We start from the raw sequence: 23,448 nt of genomic DNA, 5'->3' as shown, positions 1-23,448 counted from the left end.
CCACGTGTACCATGGCTGGAATAAGGGCGCAAGGGCATGATTCGATGTTCTCTCCCACACGACTGCTGGAGATTTGTGAAAGTATAGCAAAATGTGATACAGCCTAGGTGTTGCTGCCAAGAATTGTAGGGATTATATCCTGCTGAGCAGAAACACCATCTTCCCTAAATGGCAAAGATGGAGCAGAGTGGAGCGGTAAGTAGGTGGTGGTGAAATATGGACACCACAAGTGAGGATTTCTTGAATCAGTCCATCACCTTGGTTTTTATCCATCTGGGAATGTGTCATAGTGCTTCTTTGTGGCTGTTCTTTCTAGTGTGTTTCAGCAAGGCACAGTCTTTTTTTCTATAGAAATGATTCTTTGCCTTGCTTTTAAAGTGATTTAAAATTAGGGCCTGATTCCATGGTTGCAGCCTCTTCTTCCTTTTCCTGCAAGAGAGCCACTAGCCTTGCCATGTTTTGCTGGCAAAAAAGATGGATGATCCGCCGGGATTGTCTGAATTAAGGGAGCTGTTGTGAGCTGAAACACTCAGCCTGATGTTAGGAGGAAATCTGGGTGGGGAGGAAGGGATGGGTAAATCCTTCTTTCCTCACCCAGGGTGGGGAGCCGTTGCAGAGCTCATCAGTGACCGCTTCTCCGCCTTTGCAGATCTAATCCTTTTCTCATCACAGGGGAACGAAGAGCAAGAGGCGTCTCTGTGGTAACAGTGCACATGGGCTTGCTGCTGCCACATCCACCTCTTCTTTCTCCCTCATCGCCCGGTGAGGTGGTAGGGCAAGTGCCGTCTCACGGCAGCACAGTCCGTGGGGACACTCAGATTTGTTTCCTCCACTGTCAGTCAAACAAAAGGAACAGTTTGTACGCCTGCTGACGTTGGTTGTGCCAATGCTTTGCCTTGGATTAGCTGTGGATGCAAGGAATTCTCATTCTCCTGAATAATGGATGCCTGTAAAATGCAGCGAGAGAAGAATGATACCTACAGAGGGGGGTTTATGATAGCGTAGGGCAGGGCAAGCAGTTGGCCAAAAGGGAGCATTCACTTGGCATAACTTTTGGCGCTGTGCTAGCTGTTAGTAATGGGCTGTGAAAACTTTACAGTTGTAGTATAGACAGTTCTAAATTATTTAAACTGCAGCTTTCAGGAAAAAAAACCACTTTACAATCCATTCCTTTTTTTGAGATTAGCTATCATTTTGACATTTTTGGCCTCCACCTTTACTTTGCGATACAGCCTGTTCCATGGAATGCTGTGCTAGTCTGTGTGCTGAGACACTGAATTGCTCCAGGCAGAAACTACGAGCGTGTTTGGAGAAGATAATTTTAATTAGTGCAATTAAAAATGCAGCCGTTATTGGCCTCAGTTATCCAAATGTTGTTACCATCTAGTCCAGAGAAAAATTATTTTTCCCACTGTTAAGAAACATGATGGAATCAGTCAGCAATGTGTGTTCCAGCAATAAATATTTGCATATAGGCTAGTACAGCAAAGATTTTTTTTATTTTATTTTTTTTCCCAGCAGCTAGCTGTGCCTCAACAGTGACTTGAAGGCTTGCCAGGTCGTGAAAGTCAAGGCTAAGCCCTTGTCAAAAAACAAGCCAGTGAGGACCTTTGGACGCCACTGTGCAAAGGATACTGTTTAACTGAACAGATGTTCTCAGTCCGAGGCTGATACTCTTGGAAGAGGTGCCAGGCGACAAAAATAGTTGTGTTTTCTAGGGCAGATGGAAAAGAATGCTGTGTGTTTCAAGCTGGTATTTTGTTTTGTAGTTGCGGAGGATTCAAGTTGAGGACTTGGAGCTGTGGATGGCTTTCTGTAGATGAGTCCTAAAAGAGCATCTTGCTCTCACTATTTGGTTTGATGTCCTTAGGAGCCAAAATACTTGAATGTAAGTGGACCACCTGTGTGTTACCACACCGTTCAGAGCAGCTAGAAAGCTGTTTGGAGCAGTCAACACCATGTGCTCCTAAATGAGTGAAGTGTCTTGTTATTCTGTGCAGTGCTAAGAAGTATTTTTAGCATATTCTTGTTTTTTATAATTGGCTGAAACATGATATCAGAAACAAATATTTTTGTTGTTGTTTTCATCTGTTCAGAGTGACAAATTGAAGCGCAGTTATAATACAAAATAATACTTTATTTGTTTTTACATATGTATATACAGCAGGTATATACTCAATAAGATTAAATATATTCCAAAGCCAAAAGCATCTTGGTCAGTCAGCTAAGGAGGCCTTATATACATTAGATTTCTTAAAAAAAAAAAATATCCAACCCTACCCATTACCTTGCTTTTCAGCAGCCTTAATATTTGACTTCGTCTATAGTCACTTATATATTGTACCAAAGTTGAAGGGTTTCTTTTTAATTTTAGTGTAAACTATTAAGTTTGCAAGGGTGCTAGATTGAAGTAATGGGCTTGCTTTGAAGAATCTTGCTAGAGAAACCACTGGTGGCTTTCAAAATGTTTTCAGTTAAGATGGGCTCATATTTAAAGAGTTGTCTTTAATATCTTCGTTTTTATAGTTCAGTCTTAAAGACAAAATTTACCTTTCTCAATAAATGGGTAGATTTGGCTTTATAAAGCCATATATTTCCTGTTTATCATGTCAAACTGTTGTGGGTTGTTTCTTTTGGGTAGAGATGGAATTTCTGGCTCTGAAAAGTAAGGTTCTAATCCCGACTGTGTTAAAGACTGTTTCTTTCTCTTTTTTTGACTGTAGCATAATGGTATTGAGGTGGATATAGAAAAGCATTCTTCAGCACTGTAGTGGGAGAAGCAAAGGAGAAATCTTCATGACACACAGTACAGTGATAGTTCCTGATGTTGTCACTTTATACTGCATGACATGGCATGTGTGACTAAAAGACTTTCACTAAAATAGTTCTGTGCTGGTGCCTGTTAATTCAGCTAGTCATGTGGATAATTGTAATATGGAACAAAACGTGACAATCTGAAGGTATTCTGTAAGCATCAAAGACGACTTTTGAAGTTACCTGGTCTGAATTGAGCAACCCAGGCAAAATTAATTTTATATTCATTGATCCTTAAAGACTCTGCACGTGTATTACTTACAGGAAGAATCATGACTTGGTATCTTTCGTAAGCTTCATTAGACCTCTGCCCAGACCAAAAAAAGCCAAGGTGGTATCACCAATGTAGGATTTTTTAAAGCATATTGATCGTTGTGCATGAAAAATGAAGCAAGACAAGTGTTAAATTGATTGCAAATGTTAACAAATGGATGGTAAATCTTAACCAAGCAGCACTTAACTTTGCCATTCCTTGCCTCCCAGTAGAGTGCAGTGCCATCTTTAACATAACTTCCTTGAACAAGCATACGTTTCGTGGACTGACTTACTAGAAATTGCAGATGTGACAAATTTTATTCCCACAAAACTTTCAAAGCTAGAATATGCTTCAGTAAGCAGTTGTATGAGGCACTTTTTTTAGGTGCTACAGTTGAGAGAATTTTCAGATGTTTTCTGTGTTTTTTATTGCTTGTGGGATGTAATCATGAGTCAGCATGGGACAAGAAATATTAACCATAGTCATAAATCAGTGAAACATTTTAAAATAAAATTTAATTTTAATGTTATTTCACATTTTACTTTTCCTCGAAAAGCACTGTTTATCCAGTGAATATGGCCATTTCAATAAAGATACAATACTTGATACTGTCCAACAGGGAACACAGTTTCAGTGTGTCTTTGGCCAGAAATTGGCATGAAGTGTTTAATGTGTAGAATTGTTGGTGTTTTTTTAAAAAGAATACATAACTAATTTTACTGTTGAAGCTATCCAGTTGGTTAAGCAAAGGAAATATTCCCTGAAAATTAATTTTAATTGTTGATGATATATCTTGGTCTTAATACAGTTTATTGTAATTTCAAATGAAATTTAAAACATTTTAGAGCAATACTAGTAAAAAGATCCTAAAATCTAGATAAACTTTTTTTTTAAAAAAAGGCCAGATTTTCTTTTTTTTTTTTTTTCCTTCTGCTCTCTTCCAAAACCATAAAAAGGCAGCATAGTCCAGGATGCCTCCCAGATATTAAAAGAAAAATCTTTTTTTCAGTGATTAAAAAAACTGGTGGAAGATTAGATCGATACCTCATGGCAGCTGATGCTGGGATCCTTCAGTCTGGTTACAGAAGTTCTAACTTAAACTTTCCCTTATGTAAATTCCTGATACAAATATTTGTAATACTTTTTATATTCTTTAGTATAAATGTGTATTAAACATCCCAGTTAGTTGTTTGCTTTTCTTCCAAACCATAACGTTGTTGGTTCATATTCAGTTCAACTGTTGTCCTCAGTTTATTGTGGACAAAGCTGGCTTTTGAGAAGATGAATGGAAAACCTGAAACCTCTTACCTGTGATTCTTGGAAACAGTTAGAATTTAACCAGAATTATATTCCCATGTCTTGTATTTTAAACGCACACATATCTTGGGGAATTTCTCTATATGCCAAAGTTACAGGTGGAAGCTGAACAACTGAAAGGAGTGGTAACTGTTGTCTGCAGTTACCAGCAGGTCTAAAGCTATCAAGCTATCTCATTTGTAGTACTACGAGAATTGCAGCAGGATATGACCATTTTGTGGTGTTTGTCTTAATTACGTACTTAAATTCTAGATGAGGTTTTCATCTTAAACTGCTTTCAGAGCTATGAATTCTTTAGTAGAGAAATGATAAAATAAGTTTTGTATCACTGATACTGGACTGAAGTTTATTTCAAGAAACTTGTTTATAAACATCTGATTGTTTTCTATAAAGCAAATCTGAATTAAATGGAAAAACAACTGTTAGGTTTCTGAAACAACAAACCACTTTGTAAATGCCCTGGTACCTAGGATGCTACTTACCTTTACTGTTTTGGAGGCTAATTCTACAATTATTTTATGCAGGTTCCGACTGGAACATCTCGTCAAAGTTACCCAGCTACCAGCTATCAGGACTTCAGCAACTGGGAATCTCTAATGAAAATTAAAGAGGGGCTGCTGAGACAGAAGGAGATTGTAATTGATCGGTGAGTAAACTGCTCCTGCTGCATTGATTAGATTAGATGATGTAAAAGCTATGATGTAGAAACTGACTTTCAGGAGAGCTGCTTACTCAGTAAAGTTGTTACGTTCCAGCAAATATTTATGCACAAATATGTGGGAGCTAATCCTTGTTAGGAGAGAAGACTGGCTGCTGGCTGAAAGTCTTTCACAGATTTAGAAATTCACTTAGGGGTGTAATGCCTCTGCAATGGAAAAGGGAGAGTGAGACCAACAGCCAGTTCTGCTGTCAGCTTCCCCATCTTAGCTTCTTACCAGTGTGGGGCTTTGTATCAGGCATCTTTCCACTTGTACAGGTCTTGGAAGTGACTTGCAAGGTGAAAATTGGTAAACTGCATTGCCCTGATTTTCTTTTCCATTACAAGTACAGAAATGCAATATACTTGAAGCCAGTTGATAAAGCTTTGAGAAATTGGCCTTTGCAGTAACATTCAGTGGTAAAATCCTATTCAAATGCTCATACAAATTATTCTGATAGTAAAATATTAAATCTAGGATCTATATGTCAGTAAATCCATCACTTCTTATTAAAATTGCTATCAATCTGAAACAGGCCTTGGCAGCAACTCAGTTCTGTTAAGTTTCTAGTATATCTGAAGTAATTTCTGGACTTCTTGATGTTTGGATAAAATGAAGCCTTAATGAGGAAAATGTGCTTTTAATAAAGGGCTTAAGCTTAATGAAGCTTACATTAAATTAGCAGATGTCATCAGGAGCTGCAGAGTTTGGATGGAGGACATTTAAGAAGGGCATTTTTATATTTGACATAATTATCATTTGGCTTAGTCTGGGTTTTAATAATAAACTCTTGGCTCGTGTCTGAAAGAGGAGTGGTTGTTCTGATCTTGAAATAGTTGTGCCCTCTTATTGATACTTTGCTCCACACCACGAGGAGAACTGTGTAAAGCAGGTCTGTGTTGATCATAGGAATGTCAGGCATCCATTAGGAATGTCAGGCATCCATTAGGAATGTTTTTATATTTCATCTAGCAGTTCCTATCTTTTAATGGGTGGAGATAGACAACTTGGGCATAATTTACTTCGGGACCAGGAGAATTATGCTTGTGCAAGATCTGTTGCAACAGAGCAAGGAATTGCAGTGGTTTTAGGTGTTTGTCCCCTAGCAGTCTGGCCGGTACCTCTGCTGGCATTGTAGCGATGAAGGTTGGCATCAGCTTCCCCAGTTCGATGTGGCATATTAGCGTGCGTTTGCCTGCCTCTGCAGCTGAAAAGGGTACACAAAAGTTCCGAACTGCAGGGCACGGGCACACCGTCCCACTCTGCCAGCTTTCCTGCAGAGATGGCGATCTCTCAAGGGGATAAGCAGTTGAGATGGAAACATCCCTAACTGTTGCTTAGGTCTTCTCTGTCATCAGCTGCTTGAAGGCTGTCTAAATTGCAGGGTTTTTTTCAGGCTTGCTGTATCAGTAGTGATGCTGTATAACCTGCAGCCCACCGCTCGGAGTCCAAGGTGTCCGCAGCGTTTGTAAGTGCCCCTGATGGCTACGGGGGTGTTCGGTGCTTCTGCTGAGCATGTCATCCTCTGCACTCTACATCAACTCTTGTTACACCACGGCAACTAAAAAGGCGGTTCACCTTACTCTTCTCACACTGGAAATGTGTTTACAGTCAAGGGTGAGGTTTCTGAAGTGGCAGTTTGTAACCTAGCTGCCTGCTAATGTTACTTAATACTGTCCACACTGAGGAAGAAAAGCTCTTTCTTGGTATCCGATGGCAGCGCGCAGGTTCTTTTTTTTGTACGAGTCATGCTTTTGTGTGACTTAAGGATAGTGAATACAGTCTTTTCTGGATTTCTGACTAGAAGTCAGTTGAGATGATTGCTTTTCATTCAGCTGAAAAGGCAAAATACACCCTGGAAGCTACTGAAATGAAACAAAGACCATTTAGTGATGTTACAGTAGTTTCCTTTAAGGAGACACTTGGTGTTACGGTTAAGCATGTTGTAAATTATAATAATGCAGTATAATAATTCATCACAGAAAAGACACTTTTTTAAAAAATATTGAGCCTCCATTTGGGCAAAATATTTGCCTTAAAAATTACTATTTTAAAATGAAATAAAATTATTTAAAGTAGATGATTTGTATTCTTTTAAATTACTACAAAGTGATTTTGCATATTTAGAAGATTTTACAACAGTTTTTTGTTGGTTTTTTTTGTGGTTTTTTTAAGAGGAGGTAGTGTTTTCTATGACAAACAAAGCTATTTTTGGTTTCACTCATGGAGAAAATGGTACATAGCTGCTGTCCAAAATCCTAGAAATAGAACTCCATTATAAAGCACTAATGTTATATTTCTTACTAGATGCGGTATTAGTAAGACTTAAGTGTGAATAATACCTTTCTTCAAGGCACTAAGCGAAAACTTGATATTATCCATATTTAACACGTGGGGACACAAGGCCTTGCACTGAGAGTCAAAATGATGTTTGGGAGTAAACCTAAGTCTTCCAGCTCCTGGTCTTACTGAGCTTACTTTAAACTTCTCTTCAGAATTTGAATTTACTTGGGAATAGTGACCTAAATTAAATACATGAAGTTTTCTAAAGTGTGGGTAATTAGGATTCAAGGTGGTGGTAGTTAATTACAGAATTTAGGCTTTCGGGAAGTGGAGGAGGAATTCTTTTGTTGACTGAGGTTTGGTAGTAGGTGTTTGCTGAGAAAGGCCCTTTGTACCTGTGTTTCTCAAGGAGTTTCAAAAGCTGTAGTCTCCTTAAGTCATATCTCATGCTGAATTTACAAACTGGTAACTGGAGGATGCCAGCGAGACTTGTTTAATTCTGGGGGGACAGAAGCTTGGGACAGACAGGTTAACCTCCTGCTGTCTGGAAGCTGGAGGAGCGGGATAGCAGCCGGCGTGGTGCTCCAGACCCAGATGTTTTGCGGCTGACAGGTACAAGGAACATCTGGATGAAAAGAAGCACGTCGGGAACACCCTTCTCTTGCCCTTGTCACCAGCCGCTCTTTCAACCACCGGGTCATTACCCAGGTTTTTTTAAGGTTAAAACCCCTTTCTGTTGGGAATTGTACTGGGGCTCCGCTAATCCAAGAGGTGGAGAAGATTAACGTCACTTCATACTGCACACCTTGTTCTGCATAGCGGTGCTCAAATCTGTTGATAAGTAGGAAATGGAGGCTCTGTATAAGGCAGTATCCTTAAGCTGTTCTACCTTTATTGTGCTAAAAAAGGGAGGAGAGGCAGGAGAAGGAAAGAGAAATGTGCTGCCTGCTTCCCTTCTTTCCACACAATGATAAAAAAGCAACAAAAATCCAGCTCTTCCAGATTAGATTATTAAATTTCCTTGTTTTGCATCAGAAATCCAATAGTTTAGAATAGCTGCAAGCAAGTTTCAAATAGTCGTTAAAAACGATTCAAGGAGTAATGCTTACAGTGTAAATCATCATACTTGGATACTTTGGTGTGTCACTGGAGAGTCAATGCCGTGAATAGAATTTTTAAAAACCCAAACAGCCAGTTGTGTCTGTGAATAGGACAAGTGGCTTGGTTTTTATTCTATACACTGTGGTGAACAGCAGATTTAGTAATAGATTAGTTAAAAATTTATTTGATTTGTGTAGTCTGTTCAGCATAACAAATGCATATTTTTAAGTATAAATGTACACAGCATAAATGGGTGGGTTTAGAAGTGGGTTTGGTTTGCTTTTTAAAAATACTCTAGGAATCACTGCCAATTTAATGAATTAGAGCATGAGAATGGTTTTCAAGTCTGCTCGTAAAAAAATGAGATGGAGACCGTACTTTTAGGAAGGGAAAACATGGTGTGAGGAAGGGAGCCCGGGGGGTGTGCGTGTGCACGCGCGGGATCACAATGGCATTTCTTAAAGGTGTGTGTCGTGTTTTCTCCACATACCAGCTGTTGGTACAGGCTGTGAATAAGGACTTAAGGATTTTGTCTGTAAGAGGAATCTGCTGCTGTAACACTTATTACTCGAATGTCTGTCACCTACTGTACAAAATAATTGGATTATATCATTGCCTTACTTCTCTGGTGGTTTAGTATGTAACACTACGTTATATGTAGCACCAGAGGGAGCCAACAGTGTTTGTATTGGTTTAGAAAATTATGACATCACATTTTAATTCTTTGTGTTGCTCCTCTGTTCAGTACATTGACAACACTGAAATTGCAGTGTTTGGTACAATTGCGAATGTCTCTTGAGGCTGGCCGGTCACTGTAGATGTCTTGAGTGTGGTCCTGGCACTGTTTGTTTGGCAGGGACTGCATATAGGGGGTTACGTGAATAAATGCCAGATATCTGAACATGTGACATAAGCTGCTGAGAGTAACGCTGTTCATGCAGTGTTCTCTTCCAGACGGTTTAGGGGTATTTGGACAGTTTTTTAAGGAAAGGTGGATATAGAGGTAAAAGTTTTGTGAATAGCTGTCATTCCTCAGGGCATAATAACATTTACATTCTTAAAATAGTTGTTAAATCATTAGCTTTCTATCCATAGCTGAATTATGCTTAGATGTTTTCACTGGGACAAGAGAATTAGATTTTCTTTGCCTTGTGTCAAATTGTCCTGACTTCAGTAGTTGACATCAAACTATCATGTGCTCTGATAGTGCTTATGTTACTGCTAGTGTAAAGCTGTAATTCTCTTAATTTGGGATGGTCTGTTAAGATCTGCAGTATTGGCATATCCACTTGAGTGATAATTTGATGTCATTTTTGAGGAAGCTTTGAAGCTCTACGCCACCCAGGGTCTGAGCACATGCATGTGTAACTGGGAGTCCTGTGCAAGGAGTAGGGCTGCGAGGAGCCTCCTCACCACGTCTTGCTGTGTAAAATAGGCTTTGCTTGCAATAATAGCTTGAAAAAGATGCATTTTATTTTTTTTTGATATCACCGATCACCCGGGTAACTTGTGGATGAGGCTTTTGTATCTTGGGCTGGTAAACTTTCAGGAAGATTTGTTACAGAGTAATTATTTTAGCCCTTTTAAATTTTACCTTTTCAGAGGTGAATACTAGTAATAGAGATGAAATGGAATTTATTACCATTAGTTTTCACATAATAACCTAAATCTTGGCAATAATGAGAGGATGTAGCACTAGAAAGGACCTATCTAACAGGTCTGCTGGGCCCAAGGGAGGACAAGCTGTAGTGGTGTCACTCCTGGTGAATGTCTATGCTATTGCTGTCTGCAGTAGCAGATGTTCTACAGCCTTTCTGGGTTGGACAGTTTGGTGATTAATTAGCTGGAACATTAGAAAACTTTTCCTAATATGACTTAGTCTTTCCTCCTAGGTCATGTTTTCTAGACCTCTGGTAGCTTTTGTTATTCCTTGAGCTCTCTCTTCCTCATTAGTACATCTTCCCTGAAGCTGAGGCCTCCCTCCGGCTGAGTGCTCGTCTCTCTCTCGGGCCGTGCGCGTGTGGTGTTTGCTTTTTAGCAGTACAATGTTGTGTAGTTTTGGTCAGCTGCAATCCCAGATCCTTTTTTGTGGAACTGGTGCCGAGCCATTCTCTATTCTGTACGTCTAAATATTTTTAGGAAGTTCTAGTATTTGGCAGAGCTGAGAGCAGCAGGGGAGGTGCAAGGCTTGCTCTGTATCCATCCTGTCAGGAGACTGCAGAAGTCTAAAACCTCCCACCGTGGGAGGAAGGGTGCAGTCTGTGTCCCGCTCATGCCTCACACCCCCTTGACTAAGTAGCCCAGAGCATTTGAGAAACTAGAGTACAGTTGCTGACTGTGCTCTTGCCTGCCTTGCTTCAGCACTAGCTTACCTCCTGTGGGTCAGGCTAGCATTTCAAACTTCTATGCAATTCAGAAAAGTAATTTAAAAAAAATAACAATCCATCCAGAATAGAGATCACCTTTTGAATCCCAGAGGTAGTGTTCCCATCTTCTCTTCAAGGTAAGTTCTCCTGTGGCTGGTGGAAAGATAGTATTCACTTTGAACTGCAGGCTCATAATTTCACCAAAAAAGCCAGACTTTATTGCATAGGAAATTTGAGATCACTTTTTCTCATGATCTTTGCTGATGTTGGAGTTCTTTGTCATTATCTTCCAAATTACAGAAAATGTATTCACATTGGTTTTAGGACTTTGTTTACTGCTGATCTCTTTCCCTATCAGTCCTCTGCACGTCTGGACTTGTGGTCCCAAGAGATCATGGCTTTAAAACAAAGGGATATAAAAATTAGTATCCAGCTTCTTAAGCAACAAAACAAAGCAGCATACCTCCAACTGCAGTGTGGAATAAATTACATTTGTAATACAGAAGGATCCGGTTTACATTTTACTTTGCATCCCAATTCTGAGGAAATATGCTCAGGCATTTTCACCAAAAGCAACTCTTTCTTGTTAACTCATGACTTTTGAAGGTAAGCATCAATTGTAATTTGATTTATTATGAAGTTACTAGTGTCCCTCCTGCGGTGGAGGAAGCTCTGCTCTAAAGTCCTGAAGTGTTTGAAGATATTGGACCTGTATCTTGACTTGTAGTGCGGGGCTTAGATTTACACTATTTTAAGCCTCTTAAAAGTTGAGGGAAGGAAGTGTTTTTCTGACAGATGTGGGTTCCTAAAGGCTCTTTCATGTTAGAGCAAGTGAGGGGTAAGATGGGTTTATGGAGAACAGATGAGTTGGTCCTACGTTGAAGAAAATGTGGTTTATTTCCAGATGAATGCATATATTAGTGTCTGTGTAAGCACGTGTCCACAGTTTGCTTGTCCTGTCTGAATATGAGAAAATGATGTGAATGTCAGTTATGTCATACTAATGTTTTTGAGACATAGGGAGAAGCAATTTGTATATTAAGCAGTGTATTTATTATTAATGCTGGTCTCTGAAGACAGTCCAGGCTTGTGGATGTTGAGCTGAGTGCTCTTCTCTGCTCTCTCACATCCTTTGTGCTAACTTGAGCTTTCAAAGCAGATTGTTTGAGCTAAAGGACAGAACTACAAATTAATCAAATTTGAGATCTGCTCCCCACCCCCACCCCCCCCACCCCAATTGATACTTCTCTCTTATGGCTGTAACTTTCTTTTTGCTCATTTAAACGGATTCAGTTAGAGTCAAGTGGCACCAGTAGTTTTCCTCTGGATTCTAGCCAGCTTTGTAAGTAGAATCACAGTCATCCAGGATGGGGGGAGCTTGGGTGCCATTTCACGGGGCACAGCATGTTGTCTTCCCCATGTTTGTCTGCAGAGAATAGTGGCACAGGGAATATGCACCACCACAAGCAGCCCCTTACTGTCCGTGGGCAGAGAGACTGCAAATTTTAGGAGACCCGTAATTGAAACGCACATGTGAAGCCTTTTTTGGTCATTCCCTAGCCCGCCTTTAAGCGTTTTCTGAGTCTGACCTTTGAATGCATATGTCCTAGCAAGGTGATGCTCTTCTCTCTGAGGCCCGTATATTTGGCCGGCTTTTCTCCCTTCACTGATGTGCTGAAGAGCACTAACTCTCTTGATTGCACAGCAATGCCAGAGCGGGTCACAGTGGAGGTCCCTGTTCCAGCTGTGGCTGGAACCCACGGTGTGCCGTGGAGGGGCAGGCGAGCCGCAGCAGTGCTGCCTGGACTCTTGCCTCTCCTCCTCACCAGCTCTCCCTAGTCAGTCCCTCACCTTCAGCATCGTTCCAGGGCCCCAGCTCCAGGGACCAGCCCCACAGTTTTGCTCAGGACCAGCATTGTTCATATTACCACAAGACTGTCCCTGTTTTTTACCCCACAGCTCCGTCAACCCCAGTAACTTCTCGCTTTGCTCTCTCCCTTCCAGCCCCACGAGGGAGCATGAGGGGTGGGTGGGCAGGGGGCTGTGATCCGGTGAGGTGCTGAGAGCTGATGCCCAGGGCACAAGAGCCACACCAACAGCCTCTCCCCAAACAGATAGGGCAGCACAGTGTAAGCGCATTTGCCTCTCGTCATCTGCATATACCAACTGAAAGTGAGCTGCTTATTTACAGACCTGGCTTTAGGCAAGCTAGAAACAGGTACTTGATGTTAGGGCACGCTAATGGTCGTTACAAGAGAAGAGGATAGCTGGTGGGCTGTTTTGCTGTTTGCAAGGGCTTAAAAAGAGTGGTTTTTTTCCTTAGGTGTGTAATTGGTTGAAAGTATTCTGGGATTTACTTTTTCCCCCCCCATCCCCTTAGCATCAGAAAGATAGAAGTTTGAGCTGGATTTACTGAACCACCCTTCTGGTACGCTTGATGCTTAGAACTGACTTTCACCCCAAACATAGTGGTGTTCAGGATCGAGGGCTTTTGCTTTCTTCTACAGCAAAGGACGTTCATTGGCAGAAACCTGGCAGAACCACGCTGGCATATGTCACTTCATTAGTTTCAGTTCCTTGAGTGTGGGCTTGCAGCTTCCTGAGGATTGACGTGCTTCAGTTTGATTCAAATTGCTGGGCTCAGCACAGAGGTTACTGTGTGGGAATGGTAGTATCTGTGGCAGGCAGGAAGTCAGATAAGGAGAACTACTCTCCTTAAACGCCATAAAAATAATTACACAGAATCAACATCTTGGGTAGCCTAGTCTCTAGCGCCAGCAGTTTGTGTGCAGATAATAGTTGGTAATTCTGGGAAAGGCAAGAGAACGGTACGATCTGCCATGACAGGTTTTTAGTTTTTCCTTCCTTACAAAGTGTCATTGATCTGCAGTAGTAAAACACAACTGAAGCCTTGAAATTTTGTTTACAAAAATAAAGAATGCTCGACAAAATAGAAGAAAAGGGAACAAAAGATGCGTGCGTTTTACAAGACCTGGAAGTAAGCCAAAGTGATTACTTTGTGAAAATAGTAGTTTTCTGTAAATAATCTAGCTAGCATCTGAATAACTATCGTGTGGGAATTGGGACAAAAGAGCGGCTTATAGGGGACCATAGAGAGTGCATAGCTACCACTTGAGTCATGCATGTTGAACCCCTCACTTCGGCTGAGTTCCCTCGGAAAGAATGTACCTGGGAGCAGCACAGGGAGGATTTGATCTCAGGATATTTATAAATGATGGCTGGAGGTTCAAAAAATGGGGTGAAAAGGCATAGTCCAGAGTATCAGTGAAATTTTTAGAAGAAGAAATAATAAAGATAATGAAAATATAACAAGCAGGTTGCTTCTGAGGAAAAAAAGCCTTAAGATTGTGGTATCTGAAGAAAAATACAAGACAGTGTCTTCAGTGCAGAGCTCTTCTGTGGATAACTGCAATGATTGACTATGTACCAGACAATCTTCTAGCTCAAAAGGAGTTTCAGTTCTCTTTTTGTCTGTTTGCTTCTGCACTGCCACCCTCCATTCCTCAAGACAATATTATACCTTGAGGGACAGCTGGAAAGATTTGTGCTAGAAGTGTTTGTGAAAACAATTAGTGCCATGTTTGTCTCGATTGGATAGAAGAATAAAAGTTTATACATCTTTTAATGACATTTTCTTCTGAAACATCAATGTAAATAAGGAACACTTTTACATGTCCTTCCCAGAAGGATGTTTTTCATTCCTGCCTTTTGTGACTCTTTAAAATAATTATTTTAAGAAACAGAACAAACGTTTCTCCCCTTTTGAGTCCCTTTGGTTGGTTGATGACTTTAGAGCAGGGCATTGCCTCCTCGTCTCCTTAAGTTTGAGTGTAAGGGGAAGGGGTGTGTCAAGACAGACGCTTGAAGTTAAATAGAGTACGTACTTTTTGGACAAAAGAGCTGAATGAAACCATGTGAGAAGTCCTGTGACGGTCACATAATATGCCAATAACCTTTACTTTGCCATCAACATAGAATTGTAACACTTACTCATGGAAAAAAAATGGGGAATTTGTGAAGGAGAGCAGCTTCCATGGTACCTAGGTACAGTATTTTCCCTGAACCTGGTTGTGTGAGCTACGGGTCTGGTTTCTGGAAACGCAAGTCTCAAGAGTGGGCTCCTGTCAGGTTACCCCATGCCTTGAGCTCAGGCCACAGCCTGCACCCACTCATACGCGGATGGCTTCTGGAATCACAAAAGGGTGAGGAGTTGGATGTCTGGAAATCCGAGTCCTGTGTAAGACGGAGTGATTGGAAATTCCTATGTTGGAAGTTACAGGAAAAGGAGTAGGTCAGAGTGATGCAGTGCAGCTGTGTAACTCCAGTGTTGAGGTGGGGAAGGGAGGGGGAGTTAATTTAATCTTTTTTTTAAAAACATCTTGACCCACTGGGGAGACCTGACAGTGCTAGCAGCTGATGGGAGAAAGGGAAGAGTGGAGTAGAGTTTGCCAACAGTTAGAGAATTTCAGTATGCTCTAGTCTGGCGCTCGGCAAACAGGCAGGATGCACACGGGGTTATAAACATTGTATGTATAAACATACAAGGTGAGAGTAGCATTGCTGTCTAGAAGGTAAAATCCCTCATTTTCAGGATTATTTATATCTGGTTTTGGCCTACCCAGAGTGGCAGTTACCATGTATCTGACCAGAAACTTGAAAGCGCCTAAATGCTGAAGGTTGGTTGGTTGGTTGGTTTGGGGTTGTTTTTTTTTTTTTTGAAAATGCTGGGATGATTGATTGGTCATAGGGAGGCTTCTGGGGACAGTGTTCCTGCCATAATACACGAGCTGTGTCTGTGAGAGCATTTGAACTTTCTACACTCCCTTTAAATAAAGCTCACAGCCTGTGGTTATGCAGCGGATTAATAGTAACAGCTGTGGGCTAACAGAGGATTAAAACTGTCTTAGCATATGAGAACATCAGTGATAAAATGCATCTGGTATGAAGTCTCCAAAGACTTATAGGATTGTATGTAAATAGTAAATATGTTTCTATGGTGTTTATCTTCTATTCTGCTTGTGACTGCCGGGCTGTTCTCAGAATTTTTGTTTCTGGGTGCTGTGAGGTTAATGATATTTTCAGAGAGGCAGTTATGTGAAGAAGTCGTGTGGGATCTACACAGCCTTAAGACATTTCTATGGTGTGTTTTGTTGGCAAGGTTTTGTAACAGTGGAGAGTTTCATGCTTTGCAGACTGAAAAGAAGCAAGCTAGTTACACTCTGCTAGTGCAGCTCTGTTTCATCACGTATTAATTTGTCTTACCTTTTTTCCTGCAGGGCTTTGGTAGGGTAGGGAAAGGATTATGAAAGGAAATATGGTAATGTAGTTCAAACTACACTGGAAGTTCAAAAATATTTTAAAACATTTACTCCAGGCTTTCGTGTTTAGTTTAGGCTATTGAAATCCTGCCTGTGAAGGAAGGCATTGCTAAGATAAAATCAGCCACAAACAGAAAATCACGTAGTGCCTTCAAGGGATAAGTAACAAATGGATAAATAATTTTAAAACACATGGGGCAAAGATATTTTAATAGATCTGTCTAGTAAGTAATAAGGTGATAAGAAATGAAAAATGACTTCTGTTTGTAGGTTAAGACGACTCATACGAAATAATTCTGGTATCCATGACCAAGCATGCACAGAAGTCATAAAGGCTTTATATTTTCTCATATGATTATACAAGCTCTTGGGCTCATATAAGGTCTGGTACAAGTTAAGAGCATATTCTTTTACCTAATCTTCAAATCTGCTTCTTCCAAAATGTTTGAAGCTTTTTGTTTGTAGTGCTATTGTACAGATGTCAACCAGAACTATACAAAGTCTTTCAGTGATACATATTCCTTTCATATTTGTACAAGCTTGTTCCATCCAGATAGTGGAATGGAAGAGGGAAGCCTCAAAATCACCTGAGGTGATATAGAATATTTTAAGACTTGCAATAGAGTCACGTAAAAGCTTTCAGTTGCTCCGTTTCATGAATTGCATTGAATTAATTGTTCTTAAGGTACTACCAAATCGCAGCCTGTTTATACTGTTTTTCCATTCATTGCTATTCTTTATAGATATAAAAATAGGGAAACATAAAAAAGATACTCTGTAGACATGTATCATGTCTTCTGCAATGTGTATAGCTTAAAAGTTTTTGTAACGTATTCACTATTTTTGAAATATTAAATTCCTCTTGTAAACCAAATAATTGGGATACAGTTGGCTGATGTCTAGCTAGGAGAATGTATGTGGCTAAAATATCCTCTTTAATTGGGTTTTTGCATCTTATTTTTCCTCTTAAAATTTGCAGTTGGCATCTTTTTGACTACTACATCTTTTGTGTTAGTTTATAGGTTGTATAATATATATTTTGTATACTCATGATAACGTATCTGAGATGCTCTTCCTAAACACAGCCCTCCCAAATTTTAAAAAAAAGCAAACCAACTTTGATCTTTTTGTGTACTTTCAGAGGACTTGCTTTTCCAGTGTGTGCACAGGCAGGTCTTCAAGTTAACCTGTATTTGCCATTTATCTCCTCTTAAGACTGGGTTTAGTCATCTCGGTTCAGCAGTATCGTTTCCAGAAAAGCCAATCATACTGCATGCTTAGAGGTGAAGCTTTGAGGAACAGTTCCATGCTTGCGTGCAAATATGTCCTAGTATAAAAAAGAAGGAAAAAGGGAAATTGAAGGAGTGCATAAAATTTGGTTTAGGTTTATTGAGAAGGTTTCTGTGTGTGTTTCTGAAGGGTGCAGACAACTCCATTCTGGAGTCAGTTATTGAGGTGCCCATTGCTCTGTAGAGAGTACAGACGCCTCACGGGGCTGGGGCTGAGACCTGGCTTATATTTGCCCTGCAGTCGTGCTAGTTCAAATGCAGTCATGATTGAAACAGTGATGTAATTTGTGATATAATTAAGTAGTGATATAATAGCGATACTGTTTCTGCTGTACACTGGCCAAGCGATTGGTGTAAGAGGTTAATTCTGGTTTAGTATGCACTGTGGCATTTTACCCTAGGGGTAGGGTACATCTTATGTAAAGCAGTTGTCTGAGAAAGTCTTAAGCAAAGTTAAAAAAACCAACACACACACACCCCCCAAAACCTCCCAAAACCAAAAAAACAACCTTGCAGGAAAGCCATCCTGACTATCTTATATAATGACTTTTTCTTCTTAAGTTCTTTCTGTTCCGCTTGATTTGTAAATCTCTTTAACTTGTGTCAAAAGTCAGCTCTGGCAAAGAAAGAGGGGCTGAGCAGGAGAAGTCCAGGTAAAATGAAGGCGTGAATTTTGTTTGTTTTCCTTCTGCTTTCTCTATGCTTTTTCCTGCTTATACTTCTGGCTCTAGGAGCAAATGACAACAGAAGCCTCCCTCAACCCCCACAAAATTGATATGAGTTTTCAAGTCGTACTTCTACAAGATTTGCTTATTATTGCCAATTGAGCACAAACCCTTTGGGGTATGCTTAAGTGAAAGATAAATGGCAACTGTAGTTTAATAGCTCATATCCCGATGGGATTCCAGTTCTAGTGGTAAACTAGAATAGTTGCAGTCTGGCTGGGGTGGGAAAAAGTCCACAGCTAATGTAGATCCAGGATAGTCAAATGGCATTTTTACAGTGTTCTTCAGTATAAGTCTTAAGATCTGTGTTTTCTTAACCTCTGTTCCATTCCTTTTCAAATCAAATCTGTGTATTACAGGCAAAAGCAGCAAATTAACAATTTACATCAGAAGATAAGGGAGAATGAATTACGAGCTCAACATGCAAGACTAAGCCATCTTGTGAACTGTGAAGAACCTTACATGACTAATTTGCAGGTAGGATGGATATTTTTCGTTCAGCAAAGCTTTCCATTGCCCAGTAACGAACACCTGAAGGCATGTTCACAATTTACTGCAGGCCAAAATGTAGAGCTTTTGTGATTATTGGTGGTTGTGTAATTGTATAGCTATAAATAGTATAGAGGAGAATACCCTCTTAAGTGGTGGTGTTTACCTTACATCTGGAGAGAACTAAGTTATATTAACATTTTGTACATACTTGTTTTGAAATCTGATAAAAATGGGATAAGAACAAGGGATTGTGACATGGTAGGCATAAGGGTTTAACAGTGTGCAGCACAGTTATACAGGGAGCTATTTGAAGATAAAGTAGTTTGATAAGAGAGTATCTGAAAACAACTAATGGGAGGTTTTTCTGAAGAGGAGAAGGAGGCAGTACCCAGAGGAGTGGTTAGATAGACTTAGATGGAAGAGAAGTGAGAAGGCAGACAGACTGGTGGAATACCTTTGCACAAGACACCTGAAAAGGGTATGGATTAGTGCTCCTAGGGAACACTTAGTCTGAAAAGGAACGCATGGTGGTATTTTGGGCATACTTGTCCTAATTTTTATCTAACTAGCACAAATACGAGAAAGTGTAAGGATGAGGTAGCATAGGCTAACCACGAAGTGCAGATCAGCTTGAGGACTGTGGCTGCTACCCCATTGTAGTACACAAACTCCATCTCCAGACCTCAGCACATCTAAAAGGCAATGCAGAAAGAGAATGTCAAAGGCCCATATGCAGAGAAATAGCTTTTCTGTCCCTCTTTTATTTCCTTTTTTTCTGTCACAAACACTGCACCAGGATCTTAGCTAGTGTACTTCAGCGTGACGTTAATTATGTCCTTGGAGTAATACAGCTATTCATCAGGTGAGAATCTGGTTTGTGTGGGACAGGAGAGAAATTCAAGTGGAGCCTCAGTGTGAAGTTAGGTATTCAGAAACTTTTTCAGACATCTAGGAATGTGGCTTTTGGCACTTCCAGAAGTTCTTTTAGAAAATACTTTAAAATTCTGTCTTGATCAAGATTTTTTTTTTGAAAAAGAAAAAAAAAAATTACTGCAGAAACTGAAATTTTAGTGTGCATATCTTAGTATACCATAGCACACTTCAAATAAAGCAGCAGATGCATTCATCTTTCATAATTTAAAGAGTTTAAAAAGTTTATAATGTATTAGGATTTCTGCTTGATTTGTGTGCCTTCTATAAGATTAACTTACAAATGCAAATCTCCCTTAATCAAGGTTTTAATATCTCTTAATGCTTTGCTGAAGGAATATTACTAGTTAAGAATTCTGTCTGTATAATTTCTTTAAAGATACCAATTTATGTTATTAAAAGAATCTTGAAACTGAAAGCCTAATGGGATGCATCTCCTTTTTCATCCCACACGCAGTTGATTTCCATTTTGTGCCTGTCTGTGGGTAGTGGAGGTAGAAGAGTAATATTGAATTGCATGAAATGGAAAGGGAAGAGGGTTTTGGTATGCAGGACAGAAGGTAGGAGGCCTGCCTTCTGATTGTAGCTGTAGTCTCAGGCTTGTTCCTGCACCATTCTGCACCTCAGGTATGATAGCTCTAAGGTTTGATTAGTACTAATGTTCTGCTTTAGAAGGATCTTGAGATTGGAGCACCTTTTACTTTAATATATTCATAGCCATTTTATAGAGTGTTTTTCTTCCTAGGGTATGGTATGATAATGCAGTGGCAGTGATTTGTTTTGAAAACACTTTTTGTTTGGATTTTCAGGGGTTTCTTTTGGAAGAAGTCACACCTCTTCCATAAATCTGACAGGGAAAGTGGCCCCACAATGTTTGTTTGCACGTGTTGTGAATGTGAAGGTGTCCAGCTTCTTTATTTTTTTGCTCCAGATTCCTGAAATACATGCTGTTACTACATATTTTAATGTTTGAAAAATCAAACCCCACCCTTCCTGACAGTGGAAAGAAATGCAGGAGTGTTTTCTGCTGTGCTGCTCAAGTATACAGTGGTATGTGTGTGTTCATTTGTGTGATTATTTTATTTCTCTTTGTAAGCAACCACAGTATGAGAGCACACCACTGCAACCTCACGTTTCAGAAAGATCAACATCCCACCTTGAGGAGCTTGAGCGAAAGATTGCAGCAGCTGAGAATAAGGAATTACAACTCACTGAATTTGTAAAGCAAATTTCAAACAAATCTAGTGAGGAAAAAAAGAAGATGGAGGAGAAAGTAAGTGTCTTTCATGTTCCAAATTTCCTTTTGACACTGCTATAGCAGTGTATGGGTTTTTTGCTAGAAAACAACTTAGTATGTGAGTTGCTGAGCTATTTTCAGAAGGTAGCTAAACTCTCTGTGATAGAAAAATTGATAGTTAGTGATTGTAGGTGTTGACAATGGATAAATCTAAACTTGTAGCAACTATGTCCTAAAAAGTGATACTAGATGAAACGGCAATCATGATGATGATTTTAACCAGGTATAAGTTAAACTCGCTTTGAAGAAAAGCTGCTCAGCTCTAAGAATTCGTGTAGTTTGAAGTGTTTATTACAGTAAATAAAGTATCATTTAAAAACATAGGATATGAAAATGAAATCCCTATTTTCAGCGTGGCTTGTAAATGCAGCCTCGTGCTTTGAGATGCATGTCCCAGCCTGTATGTGTCTACTCAGCAGGAGTGATTCTCTTGTAGCTTTGCTAGGATGTGCAGAGTAGGCTTTAGTCTGAGGCAAGGAAGAGGCTTAGATGGCTGTGTTCTTGGAACGTTTTGACAAGGGGTTTCTTTGGAGGCTGAAGCAATACCCAGAGGTAGTTTTGAATGTCCTGATAGCCTTCCTTGATTGCAAGGAATGTGCCATTGACCAAGTGGTTCCTAATTAATGTTTTAGGGATACATTGTCACTCTTACCTTCTCTTCTTTTATCACTGGGCCTTAATACTGGGCTTAGATTTCTATTCATGCAGGTTCAGGGGGTAGGAGCAGTATGATACAGTGAAGTGGCAGGTGGGAAGAAGAAGAAGAAGAAAGCATAATTCATCTCCAATTCTGCCTTACCATTTCCTGTGAACCCTGCAGTATGCTTTTCACTAAGGGGAACATTCAGGAAGGGCAGAAATTGGATGCTGCTGCTTCCTCCTGTCTCAGCTTTTACTGCTTGTGTTCTTCGCTGTGTAGGAGCTGCTGCTGTAGGTGGTGGCAGTGACGAGGACCCATGCAGCAGCGCTTGTGTCAGCGGGATGCTCTGTAGCTAGGAGCCCGATTCACTGCACAGTCCCGATTCACCCCTTAACACCCATCCGTTCTGTGCACTGAACGAAGGAAAAAAGGGCAGGGAGGGAGAATATATTTCTGTAATAAAATTAGTGTTTGAGGGAAGGCTGCGGATGGAGGAAGGAGCTGTGCTGTGTTCCCGCAGGGATGTGGCAGGCTGGGAACCCGAGCAGCAGGCTGGGTGCTGAGCCTGGGGACAGCTGTCTCTGGAGTTCCTCTGCTGTGCTCGCAGGGAGATCAGCCCAGAGCCCAAAGGCGTGGTGTCCTGGGTCAGTGGCTGATATTAGGGGACAAAAATACGATTTCTGTGCTGATCAGAGGGATTGTTGCCAGTAGCTGTGCTAGGGTTATTTCTGAGTGCATGCCTGCCTCTTCAGAGAGGGTAAGTGTTTTCAGCCCAAAGCCAGATTTGGCCAGGGAGCGGGGAAAATTTTGTTAACATTCAGGTGAGCTTTGCTTGTAAGTGTATGTTAAAAGAACATATAGGAAGTTTAGGTTAAGGTTGCTGGCATACATTTCTACTTCTGTCTGCCCCACTTTTGCAAATAATATTATCTTTTCCTACATGGGAATTTTTAACATACAACATTTAAATACAGTGTACAGATGGTATGTTTTTGACAATAAGGGACAAGCTGTGACTGTTCAGTGTAGGTGGGAGGAAAGAAAACATAAAGAACACTCCCATTTCCTTGAGCATCTTTTGTCCGTGGTGAGAAGTCTAGGAAGGTCTCCTTCATCATGAAACCAGGATGTACTGGAACTGGAAAAGGTTCAGAGAAGGGCAACAAAGCAGCTATCTATCCAAAAATCACAGGAGGAATAATTAAATCTTCACACCTGAAAAATAAGTGACTGGAGGGGAGCGTGATGGAGTCTGCAGAGCCACAAGCAGCCTGGAAGGGACAAAGAGCAGTCAACTCCTCACTGCAGCTCCTGTTGCAGGAACGAGGGAACATCTAGTGAAGCTCTAGGAGCCAAGTTCATGATCAGCAAAAGGGGCCGATTCCTCGTGCCAGTTCTCTATAGCAAACCTGTAGATGTCTCTCTGAAGGCTGTTGTGGATGCTAAAAAAATGGGTGAGTTCATGGAAGTGCTGCCTTGTTCTAAAGGCACAGAAGTAACTGCCTCAGGAGAGCCCCTGAGGTGAAGCTGGAAAAATGTGCTTTCCTTGTTCTTTCCTTACCACAGACATCTGCTTGTGGCTGCTGTTGGAGATGAGGTATCGGGCTAGAAGGCCTCTTGTTCTGAAGCACTGTGTCCCTTCTAACATTAGGGTGGGTGTACTTGATGCTTTCCTTTTGAGAAACTGCAGGGCCAGCAGAGATCAGAGTTGCTCTTCGTTCACTGCTGGCATCATACCTGTCTTTGCCCCGTGCAGACATACCAAGCAAGGGAGTATTTGTACCACCTTCTGAATAGTTCTGGTGCCTGAAGAGAAGGGGTTTTTCCCCTAGGCTCCATGTGTAGTCAGTGTAGGACTGCACTGAAATTTCAGAAGCCTGAAAAAGCTTCCCTGTCGATGC

At 40.6% G+C, this 23,448-nt stretch overlaps 1 protein-coding gene across 1 annotated transcript in view; it reads left to right on the top strand.

Moving 5' to 3' along the window:
• The window catches only part of CEP85L (centrosomal protein 85 like), a 122,129-nt gene that overhangs the window by 81,465 nt on the left and 17,216 nt on the right, over nt 1-23,448 (top strand). Inside the window, exons 4-6 of the mRNA XM_049817914.1 lie at nt 4,912-5,033; nt 18,548-18,665; nt 20,707-20,883. Coding sequence (XP_049673871.1) covers nt 4,912-5,033; nt 18,548-18,665; nt 20,707-20,883 — 417 coding nt within the window. The remainder of the gene's footprint in view (nt 1-4,911; nt 5,034-18,547; nt 18,666-20,706; nt 20,884-23,448) is intronic.

This window comes from Accipiter gentilis, chromosome 15 (assembly GCF_929443795.1).
Source record: "Accipiter gentilis chromosome 15, bAccGen1.1, whole genome shotgun sequence".
Classification (NCBI taxonomy): domain Eukaryota; kingdom Metazoa; phylum Chordata; class Aves; order Accipitriformes; family Accipitridae; genus Astur; species Astur gentilis.
This window is presented reverse-complemented; position numbering and strand designations above follow the sequence as displayed.